Genomic DNA, 12,182 nt, shown 5'->3' with positions numbered 1-12,182 from the left:
TGACAATAAAGCACAACATGCAAAGCTCAGTCCCTTCTGGAACACCTGTCCACATCTGAGGGGGGGGGGGGGGGGCTGCTCAGGTAAACACTCGCTGCTCCCATGAATAAATGAATACATACATAATTCATCTGTTCTTTTGCGACTGTGTATTTACACATGCTTTGTGCACACTTCAATTATACATGGAGAGATGTGTGTTTTGCTGCGTTGTTTCATGCCATTTGTTGAGTGTGAAGTGCAGCGTGTTTGTGAACAGCTCCTCTCTACATGTGTCCTTGCCCCATGTTTCCTTTCATGTTTGATTGTGGATGCAGCGCGCTCCGTCTCACACTCTTGTTTCTTGGAGACTCTGTCTGCTCGTGCATATAAATGTTCCCATGATGGAGCCTCTGGATGTGCTTCGTAGTGTAAATCCCATAATCAAATAATTAAGCTGATTTAATGTTATCTCCTTTCAAGAGCTGTGTGAGTTGTTGAGGAGGGTAGGGTGTAGGCTGTTAGCCCGATTTTTATCTCTCAGCCGCTCTCCCCTCGGCCTCCCCCGAGCTTCTGGCCCGCCGCACTGAGACGGGGGAAGCTGCCTCGCTACAGAACAGGGATTAATATTAAATCCAAACAAAAGTCTAATTAGAGAAGCCTGCCCCACACTCGGAGCGGCTGTGAGGCCAAAGAGGGCACGGCACGGCACCGCCTCCGACTCGAGGTGGACCCGGCGTAAACTAATGACGGTTATTGTTCAGATCCAGCGGGTGCGTGCGTGGCAGACGGGTGGCTAATCCTGTTAGGATGCGTCCATGCTGAAGATGTCCGGAGCGCTGGGACCGCGCGCCGCTCCTTGTGATCAAACACCTCCTAGATGAGGCCTGAAAAGACGGAAGTTAAGCTAATCATAGTGTTTAAGACGTCTCAGCCCAGGCCCCAGAAATGAACATAGATTAATCATTAATGCTCTACAGCACTGCACTGTGATTATCAGGGGAGGCCATGTGGGCTGGGGGCGGGACTAAGCATGGTCTAATGATGTATGTGTGTGTGTGTGTGTGTGTGTGTGTGTGTGTGTTGTGTGTGTGTTAAGCAAGGAGTAAAAAAAATCACAATATAGGTGCTCCCCTGTGTGTGCCAGTGCTGCGTTTCTATTGGCTGTTGCTGACAGAGTAAAATGTCAGTAACTATATTAAGCATTTCATCACAGAGAAACATTTACTCTCCCCCTGCCTTGTTACCCCCCCTCCCCCAATCTACACCCTGCGTCCAGCATATATATATATATATATATATATATATAACTCTGTGTATGTGCATTTATGTGCGAGTGAGACAGATTGCAGCCACTTTCATCCTTTCCTCCACGCAGTGTAGTAATCACAGATATTGAAAGACGTCGGAGGAGAGAGAGATGGGGAGAGAGGGAGCAGGGGAGAGGCAGAGATGGTGGTCACATGGGGAGGGGGGGGGGGGGGGGTGCTCCTGTCAACAGTATGGATAAAGACAAATGGTGTGCCACTGCTCTCCAGCCAGGCAGAAAAACACCACGTCCGAGTTCGTCTGCTCCTGGTTTCTCTCTGTCATGTCATAATCAGCACCAAAAAAAACTCTCTCACACACACAACACACACACACACACACACACACACACACACACACACACACACACACACACACACACACACACACACACTCTCTGCCTGACTATCAATATTTCACACCTGATGGCTTCGGGGAGGAATCTGAAAGGAACACCCCCCCTCCCCTCATTGAAATGACCCACACATGCTGTACTGGGCGTGCTGGGTGCCGTCGCCATGGCAGCCGTATGTATGGCCAGATGGAAGGCAAGGCACAGGAAGTGACCTTACACCCTCATGTCTCCTCTCCTCTGCTGTACCGCTCGTCCTCACTGTCTCCTCCTTCTCCTCCTCTAACTTCTTCACTCTGCGTCGCCCTCCTCTCCTCTCTCTCCTCTCCTCTCGTCTTTGGCATCCATGGCCGTCCAGTACGAGCTCTTGGTGTCTGCAGGAGCTAAAGCCCCACTCAGTGGAAAGAGCGTACAATGAAATGAGGGGATTTGCGAGGCTCTGCATTGTTCCGTGTATTCATGCGGTATAATGGGACATTTCCGTCAGGCTGGTGGAGAGGAGCGGCGGCCGAGCCCAGCTCAGGGATCACAGAGTGCTGGCGTCACATGGAGCTGCTGGTTGGAGTCAACATTAACCCCCCCCCCCATCACCACCACCACCACCACCACCACACACAAAGAGAGTCTGGGGGCCAGTGCAGAGCAGAAGGAAGAGGGGCCAAGAGCAACGACAGAGGGTAAAAACATCACAGCTGTTCTGTTGGTTCCTGATCAAACAGTTAATCAAATATTCAAGAAGTTGACAACAATTCAAGTGAAAACACTGAACATCCCCCGAGTTCAGCTCCTGACACGTTTCATATCGTTGTAAACTGAATATATTCAGAGCATTTGTCAAAGTAATTTAATATAAAGACGATTATTCTCAGTATTTTCAACATCTTTTAAACTAATATTAAATGTAAAAACAGTCAGTCATGAAAATAATCCTTAGTTGCAGCCCCAGTGTTGAATCACACACACACACACACACACACACACACGGATAGGAGGTTTGTTTTGGTGACATATTTAATCACCTGACATGCTGTCCACCTGTGTGTTTACATTCACCACTGATTAAATCTTCATTAGAGGGGAAGGAGAACGTGTCACCAACAGGTGAGTCTTTATGTGACGTGTCATATTCATATTAAACATCATGAAGCTCCACAACAGATCTCCTGTCTTCTGCTCTGCACTGAACAGATGCAGCCGAGCTGAAAATCTACTCCACAAACACAATCACACACAGAAGCTACAACTGTCCATATGCTCAGCGAGACTCACACTCACACACACACACACACACACACACACACACACACACACACACACACAGGCTACAACCATGAGCAAATGCATGCTGACATTTTTGCTCAGATCAATAGAGACACACTCACACATGGTGCTGGAGAGAGAGAGAGAGAGAGAGAGAGAGAGAGAGAGAGAGAGAGAGAGAGAGAGAGAGAGAGAGAGAGAGAGAGAGAGAGAGAGAGCTCCATGCTGCAGTACTGTTCTGTATCCAAACTGTCCTGAACAGCACAAAGCTCTACCTGCTGCCTCAAACCGCAACCCCCCCCCCCCCCCCCCCCACTCCCCCCGACCACAGCGCCAGGAAGATATTCTCCAGAGATTTTCACAAACTTCATGTCACACTTCAACTCTTGAAGTGATGATCGCAGTGTAAACATGGGAACACTGACACACACACACACACACACACATGAATACGCACGAGTGTGGAAACACAAACACACGGCTGATGATGCACAATAACACACAAATGCTGCACGGGCTGTTGGTGGAGGGGGGAGATGGGGTGATGTTGGTGGAGGGGGGAGACGGGGTGATGTTGGTGGAGGGGGGAGATGGGGTGATGTTGGTGGAGGGGGGAGACGGGGGGATGTTGGTGGAGGGTGGAGATGGGGGGATGTTGGTGGATGGGGGAGATGGGGGGATGTTGGTGGAGGGGGGAGACGGGGGGATGTTGGTGGATGGGGGAGATGGGGGGATGTTGGTGGAGGGGGGAGACGGGGTGATGTTGTACTCACAGCTCAGAGTAGAGGATGTGCAGGTTGCCCAGGTTGTCTGTGTAGTTGGCCGGGCTGAGCCAGGGCAGGACCAGCAGCAACAGAGCCTTCATGGTCAACGCTCGGCTCTTCTCCCTCTCTTCCCCCCTTCTTTCTCTCTCCTCTGCACTGAAGCTTTCTCTTCTTCTATTCCCCCCTCCTCCCCCTCCCCCTCCTCCACCTCCAATTCTCCGAACCTGGCCGTGCTGACCCCCCCACCCTCTCCTCCTCGCCTGCCTTCCTTCTCCGAGAGGCGCTCTCGGGTCAGAATTAATCCTTCGCTTCCTACCTTTTCACCCTCTTTCTTTCCTTCCCTTGTTTCCCCCCCACCACCTCCACCACCACCACCACCACCACCCCTCGCTCTCCCTCTATCTCTGCCTGTGTGAGTTTCTTCCTGTGCCTCAGGCTGGCTGCCTGGTCATCTCAGCTGCAGAGGCAAACGGGCCAGTTGCCAGAGGTTGAAGACGGAGCGGAGGAGGAGGAAGAAGCAGCAGCAGAAGCAGGTGCAGAGGAGAAGTCCCGTTGTTGCACAGGAGGAAGAGGAGAAAGTGCAAGAAGAAGAGGAGGAAGGAGCCCCGTGCAAAGGTGGCACATTTGGAATACAATTTGAGATGTGCAGCCCCTTAATCTGCCCCGGGGACTGGCGAGTTGTAAGAGGATTTGCGCTCGTATGCGTGTGTGTGCATGTCTGTTTCCCTCGGTGTGTGTGCGTGTGTGTGTGTGCGCGCATGTGTATGTCAGAGAGAACAGTGCAGCCTGTGACTTATACTGCAGCAGAAACCACTGAGGGGGGAGATGGAGCAGACCAAACAAAGACATGAGGGGGGTGAAGGTAGCTAGTGCTGCTCTGATTGGCTCTGCCCACTTCACATGTGTACACACACACACACACACAGGCTCAAGACATACACACACACACACGCGCACACACACACGCAACCTCTGCATTCACCTCCCACTGCCTGCACATACGTTGGCCCGTGAAGGGGAGGACAGGGGGGGAGGGAGGGAATATGTTGCCTCCAAATCCTCACCCCTCCTCTCCAGCGATGGACTGCTCCCTGTGCTGCAGATTGGTCTGATCGCTCAAAAGAATCTGCCTACATGTGTGGAGGAGAGAAAAAAGACCAAAACACACCGGCAAATCAATATTCTCTGCAGGGACAGAGGCTTGTTACTGTGGGAGATGTGAAAGAGACAGACGGGTGAAAATAAAATAAAATAAAAAGAGAGGTCTTTGTCCAAATGCACATTTCATTCACTCACTCAGTCATTCATCTACACGTTCATTCAATTTCAGAACACACAAAAATACAAAAGGGGGGGGGGGGTTAACCCTCCTGTCATCACTACCTGTGTGGACTTGGGGGGGGGGGGGGGGGGGGTTATGTTGAGTAAGTTGGTGGCTGCCATTGATTTCAGAGTGTGATGCATTTTACTCTCTTAATTGCAATCAGCTCGTTTGAGGCTCGTACAAGATTCTTCTTTCATCCTTTTTCTGTCTCTTTCATCTGACTTCGCTGCCGTCCCTCTCTGTAGTAACACACGGCAACGGGAGGGAGAGATGGTGGATAAACACCTTTGAATATGAAACACTGCAGCACCTCTAATCTATTTTCATTCCATCCTGTCAAATCTCACTCTTGATCCTTTTTCCTGTATTATTAATTTTAGTCAATTTTATAAATACCCAAATCACAAATTCGTCTCAGCGTCGTACAGCGCTCTCCTTCTTCCTGACCTTTGTTTCCATCTTTTCACTTCTTTTTTCCACAGCTTTCTACTTTCCCTCTCCTTGTTTTCCCTCTTCCTACCTTTTTCCCTCTCTGTTATCCGATTTTCAGAGCGCTGAGCCGTCTGCTCCCCTCGAGAAAGACACTTAACTGGTGTAAATACCCTGTCTGAATGAATATTTCATAGATGGAGGTGGTGTGGTTACAGGCTGAATTTGTGTGTGTTTGCGCGTGTGCGTGCATGTGACGGTGTGTGTGTTAATGCCTGCATGCGTGCATACTGAGGCATAAGTTGTCCTGCGGTATTTGAACAGTACGCACAGCAACGCGACCACAGGGCACGCAGGAAATGGAAATGTAATTGGATTGTGACAGGATGCAGTTTGTGAACAGAAACCAGTCTGCCCCACAGGAGTCGTTTCATACACTAGTGCATTAACTCACACTCACAAAAACAGCATCATAACACACACACACACACACACACACACACACACACACACACACTCATACTCTCACACCATTTGTCACAGCTGATGTATGGAACACAGACAGGGAGACACAAATGCAGACAGGCTGGCGGCGGCGGGGAGGGGGGGCAGGTGAGGTGGTAAAAACTGGAGTCCCAAACTGGTTCAAAAAGACATTCTATGATCGGGGAGGGTCAGGTGACCGGGACAGGAGGGAGGGTCTGAGAGCTGAGGACTGACAGGTGAGCGGAGGGGGGGACTGGGCGACATTAAATGTCCCATATTTTCTTCTTCTGTGTTTTATTTGAAGTGTTGATCCATCAGAAAATATAAAAACCATCTCAGTGTAGTTTTACATCTCCTCTCTCAGGCTTCTCTCTGCAGCTCTAGTAACAACAGGTCGGTGAGCCAATCAGAAGAGAGGAGGCTCTGAGCCTCTCTTCTGATTGGCTGACTGTTTTTCTGACTGATCCAATAAAAATATAGCAGATTTCAGGTAAAAACACTCAGAGAAACCAAATCCTGCAAGGTTTGGATGGTGGGTCCAGGTGGGCGGGGCTTGGTGACTGCTTTGTTGTGACATCACAAAGTTCCAGAAGTCCTGACGGCTGGTTTTAAGGCTCAGTTTCTGAATACAGGCTGTGTGCATTTCTCTGTGGACTGAGGCTTTGATACTTTCACAGTATTAATATAGAAGCTAGAGCTGATCTATAATCACACTACACATGGACACAGACCTTTACACTGGAGGAGCTTTGAGGAGACCGGGGCTCGGACCCTGACACCATTATTCCTTTTCTCAGGAGCCAAGTTCTCACACTGATATGAAGTTTGTTGTCCTACATCCTAAACCACCACATAGGTCGTACATTTGAATAGAACCCATAGGAGCCTACCAGCGGTTACCGGACCTCCATCGTCACGGTAACAATAACACGTGGTTGCGGTTGTGGAACGGTCACTGTTTGGTTAGGTGTGGGCATAAAAACGACTTGGTTGAGTTTCGGAAAAGATCGTGGTTTTGGGTTCAAATGAGTTCTTCCTTAAGGTTAGAGGACCTTTGTTGTCATGGCTACAATAATAAACAGGCAGTTAAGGTTGTGGAACGGTCAGAGAGGTGAAGGAGTAAACGAAACAACACTGACGGCCACCACAACCTCCTCCCAACGCAGACTACACTCAGCTGGCAGTTTATTAGGAACATCGAGCTAAAACTTCCACAGTCTAATAAAACAGTCCTGCAGTAAATCCTGCTTCATGAAGGTTTCAATATTCAGATTTTACTAAAACTGTTTTACTGAGGTGTCAAATCAACTGTGTGATCACTATGGAGGCTTGTTGAATAGAGATAAATCTGGTTCAGTTCACTAAAGCAACATAGAAAATTAATCTAAACTACTTGGTAAACAAATTGACAAAGTACATGTGATACGAAATTATAACAAAATATTATATAAAAAAGTCACATGGACTGTCAGCTCTGGTTTCATATATAATAACTTTAGTATGTTGATGGTGTTTGTCGCTCAGACTGAGATCCAGGAGGTTTATCCATGACGACGCTGTCGCTGTGTGAGCACTGAGCTACACATGCCCTTGGTTTTTTTTTCACCTGCACTACACAAAAGGTCAAAGGTCAGGTGTGTGGTGGCGGCCTGACGAGCTCATTGCCTGGTGATGCGGCACCACAGCGGTCGGGCTGGTCAAAATAGGCTCAATTACAGTAACGAATAAAATACAATACAATCATTTATTTTACATTATATATTTTTAATATATATTTTTAATTAATTGATATTACTTTGTAGAAATCTGTTTTCACTTTGACATTTTTTTTTGTACATTCTTGTCAAAAAAGTCAAATTTCTATTGACCATGATTCCATTTATAAAAGCAATAAAAGGGGGAAACATCTAAGGGGGTGGATAGTTTTTATAAGCACTGTGAACATGAAGCGTAATTTATTCCCTTTTATGGCCAAAACTCGTTTGTAGTTTCAGTAGTTACTACCCGCAAGTTACTGCTAAATGTCGTTCAACTGCTAGTTTAATTAATCGTAGTTCACGGAGGCCCTTTAATAAAATCAGCTTAACCACTGTTTTTGTCTTTAGTGTGGTCTGAATTCTTTGTTCCTCTCTCGGTCGTCTCTCACACAAACACACACACAAGCAGCAGGGACACACACAACACTTAAATAACAGAATTAAATTATAGTAACTGTGAGGAATTGTCTTCTTTTTTTCTTTTCCAAATATTCACACAAGCTTTGAAGAATCCCTCTGGGCTTTGACAGTGTACTTGAAAACAAGTACGATTTCACAAAAAACAAGAAGAAGAAAAAAAGAAAAACGCCATCGCGCTCAAGGCAGAACATCAGTGAAACATACAAAAAAGGGAACTCAGAGTAAATTAACTCAACTAATACAAAACAAATCTAGGACTGAGAGGCAGTCGGAGCACAGAGAACCAGTTCTGAGGATTACATGCACATGCAGCTACACGTAACTGGTATGAAACAAGAAAAGAAAAGGAGGCACTTTGTGGCTGAATTCTGTGCAAGCCCTCACAGGACACAGGAGACCCAAAGCCAACAAGACATACCACTAGATCACATAGTTCAGAGTTTGTTCTTGATTACAGCAGATGTGTCCAGACTAAGAATTCCTCCATCCAGAAGCCAATAAAGGTCACGAGTGATTGGATGAGTATGAAATCAGCTCCTGCCAGATGGTTGGCTGTCTCAGTCATTACAACTCCTGACCCAGTGCCAGATCACAGCACAGGGCAGCACAGAAATACACCCACAGGAATGTATCATCAGGGAGGAGTGGTGTCACATACAGGTGTCTTTAAAACACACAGGTGAGATGTGGCACTTTGGTTACAAGGCCTTACTGCCATGTTAGCCATCTTACGCTATCCATCATTTTGAGACATAAAATCCTGTTTGGAACAATAGGCACATCCCAGTGATGTAAAGACCAACACACACACACGCACACACGCGCACACACACGTTGAAAATCAGATGAAATCTTATGTTACCGATTCTACAATAAAAAAGCATTTCAGTTTATCACACCTTCCCAACAGTCTCCCTGTTTGCTGGAGGAACTGTGGACGTCAAAATGAAAACCACTAACATGTTTTCTGGGACTGCCGTGTCATCAAAGACGCCTGGAGGAGGATACACTCGGCCCTACAAGACATTCTGAGATGCATAATCCCTCTGGACATTACAACTATTATAATTTGGACATTTATCTCAAGACTGGTCAAAGACAGATAAATATTTAATGAATATCCTGCTGGTGGCTGGTAGGAAGAATCTCACCAAGAAATGGTTTTCACAGGAGAAACCGACTTTAAACGCATGGATGGAAATTACAATGGACATTCACAGAATGGAGAGAATAACTCAATCATAAATTGGAAAAATTAATTGTTTACTGGGAAAAATGGATTGATTGTGTAACGCCACTTAGGCCTGATTTTATTTTTACAAACCAATAATTCCTCAATTAAAAAAAACAAAACAAAAACAAACAAAAAACAAACTGAAATAAAAGGAATGTAACTACGCACAAAAAAAAAAAAAAAGATTAATTAGGGAAAGGTCAAAATGACTGTTCTGTTATCACGAGACCTTTGTGGCCATGGTTAAAGTAATAACCATTTATTTAAGGGACGATCATGGTTATAGTTCAAAGAAACTAAACGGTCTCTCATGTCGACGTCTGATAGTTGGCTGGACCAGATAGAGCAGAGGACGAGGATCTCGGTCTCAGATCTGAGTCTGTCAGTCTCACCTCTCCTGAATGAAGTGTGTTGGAATAAAAACAGGTTTCTGCGATGGTCAGAGAGAGAGAAACATTGGATTCAGACGGCGGACAGTAGCTCTATGTGAAGGCAATGATATAAAAACTCCAAAATCAGTTCACTTCACCCCTAAGTGATCTGTTCCAACACCTACAGATAACACAACATTAAAAGCCGGACAGAGGGAAAAGATTAAAAGAGGCAAGTATCAAACAGCATTTTATTGCGGTGATAGAAAAACACTTGCCTCCTAAAAAAACATAACTCACTACATCTGCAGATTGCTAACAGCTGACACGGCAGGAAATGGGAGCTAAATATAATTACTGAGGGCAGGACTTGGAAGGATATATGTATGATTTACCACAAAGGTGTCAGCAGTCATCTATGGAAGGAATTTGATTGGAAGATAAAACTGAGATCTTTTCAGAGCTCCAGTGATCGTTTGATAAAAGGTTCAGCATCAGCTTCATGTTGGAGGAGGAAACGTGGGACGACGGGGGACTTTCACCGGGACTGTCCCGTACTGTAGGGACTTTCAGGGAGTTTGAAATAAATAATAAGAACTGACTGACATCCCGGTGGATCCTGTGCTGTGTTTACTTGGAGAAACGTCCCGAAATGCAACGAGCAAAGACGAAAAGACGGACATGACGCACCGATCGCTGTGCGGCGTGAAAACTGTAAACTGGAGGAAAAGTGCACAATGGAACATATGACAACACAACTGCAAATGAGGATGGAGGTCTTCCCACAGAGATGGACTCCAGTGGTGTCGCAGTTAAGGATGTGTGCAGATGTGCTTGAAGAGGGAGAAGGAGAGAGAAACGCCCTCCGTCAGTTGGCTGTTACATGGTGATTTATGTTCCTGAAAATTGAAATAAAGAAAAAGCATAGAAATGTAGAAACGGGTGTTTCATCGAAATCTTTTTCACATCCGTGCACACACAGTGTAGAGTCGTCTCTGCAGACGCGGCCTCTCACCTCCCACAGTTAACACAGCTGAATCCTTCAGGGAGTCGGCCCTCGGAGCTCCGCACCTCATTACAAGAGTCACACTACACGAGGGAGGAGACTGGGAAACGACGGAGCGATGCAGAAAGAAAAGATAGAGGCAGAAAAAGGAAGGTGTAAAAGGAGAAGTTGCAGTAGGTGTAGGTGGTGAAATAAGATCGAGGGAAACTGCTTTTCTTTTTTTTGAGGAGTTTCATGCAACTCGAGTTTCTATAAAGTGCAAATGAACAGGAATCACTTGTGTGTGATGTGTGGCGAGATGCACTAATTATCCCAGCGGCCCGTGGGCTCGGGGAGTGTTAATGAGCATTAATGAAAGTGGACTCAGACTCAGAGAGACCAAAGTACTGTCTTTTAATGATATATAAACAGAGGAGCTGGGCTGAGTTTAGATGAAAGGCTGGTTGGAGGAAGAACTCGCCCCTTTGGGACCGGAGCTGCGGGTTAATGACAACGGGCAGAAGAGGGCGGGAAATTAAGAGTGTGTGTTTACTGCAGGTCAGTGTCGTTTTTTAAGAAATAGAGAGGGTAAATAAGAGAGGAAGAAGAATTTAAAAAGTATCTGAAGCTAATGCTCACATACTTAAAAGAGCACTGATTCTATCTCAGTGTCTTTAAGGGAAAAGATACAGTTAAGAGCCTGTAAATGTGTTTAGACACACACTGTTTTGGCAGCGTTGGGATTAACTAACACTCCTACCTGCTCTTGATGTGGTCTTCCAGTTCGCCGCGGGCCAGAACTTCAGTACAATGGTCAGTGAAGGGGCAAGCCACAGGCAGCTTGTCCAGCAGCTTGTGCACCAGCAGGCTGGGCTTCCTGCAGCTCTGCAGCATGAGGGGCGCGCGGCACACGGGGCAGAAGTCGCTCTCCAGCAGGAAGCTGGTGAGGCACTCCTGGCAGTAGGTGTGTCCGCAGGGCGTGTCCAGCGGCCTGATGAGCGCCTGCAGGCAGATGTGACACACGAGGTCGTCGTCCACCTCGTCTTTGTAGAGGTACTCGTGGTTCTCCTCCAGCTGGTGGCTGTGGCCACACGCCGCACAAAGGTCAGGAGGCGGAGACAGTAGTCCATAGTCTGAGGGGGAAAGAGGTGGCGCCGATGCTTCGGCCATCGCCATGGCGCCTTCAGGCTGTAAACTCTCCTCCTGGATACTCATTTGGACTCAGCATGTGTTGTAGGATCCGGTGAGGAGGTCATTACATCTGTGGAAGGAACACAGCGTAAGAAAGGCAGTGGTGGAAGAAGGACTCAGATTATTTAGGTTAAAGTTCCAAGAGCACAGAGTGAAAATACTCACTTAAACACAAGCACTGAAGTATTACAGTATCAGCTAAAGTATCAAAATAAAAGTAGTGGTCCAGCAGTAAAACATATTGTAAAGGCTCACAGGCCACGAAGGTTTGGAGTCAGTGATGTGATGTTTAACAGTGTTGAAGAAATGTGAATGTAAACCA

The 12,182-nt window shown here is 46.8% G+C and overlaps 1 protein-coding gene across 1 annotated transcript in view; it reads right to left on the bottom strand.

Annotated features, from left to right (window-relative positions):
- The window catches only part of lnx1 (ligand of numb-protein X 1), a 48,119-nt gene that overhangs the window by 20,848 nt on the left and 15,089 nt on the right, over nt 1-12,182 (bottom strand). Inside the window, exon 3 of the mRNA XM_056378058.1 lies at nt 11,430-11,930. Coding sequence (XP_056234033.1) covers nt 11,430-11,884 — 455 coding nt within the window. The 5' untranslated portion in view covers nt 11,885-11,930. The remainder of the gene's footprint in view (nt 1-11,429; nt 11,931-12,182) is intronic.

Source organism: Seriola aureovittata, chromosome 6 (genome assembly GCF_021018895.1).
Source record: "Seriola aureovittata isolate HTS-2021-v1 ecotype China chromosome 6, ASM2101889v1, whole genome shotgun sequence".
NCBI classification, from domain to species: Eukaryota; Metazoa; Chordata; class Actinopteri; order Carangiformes; family Carangidae; genus Seriola; species Seriola aureovittata.
The sequence above is the reverse complement of the archived record's forward strand: the minus strand, read 5'-3'. Positions and strand labels throughout refer to the sequence as shown.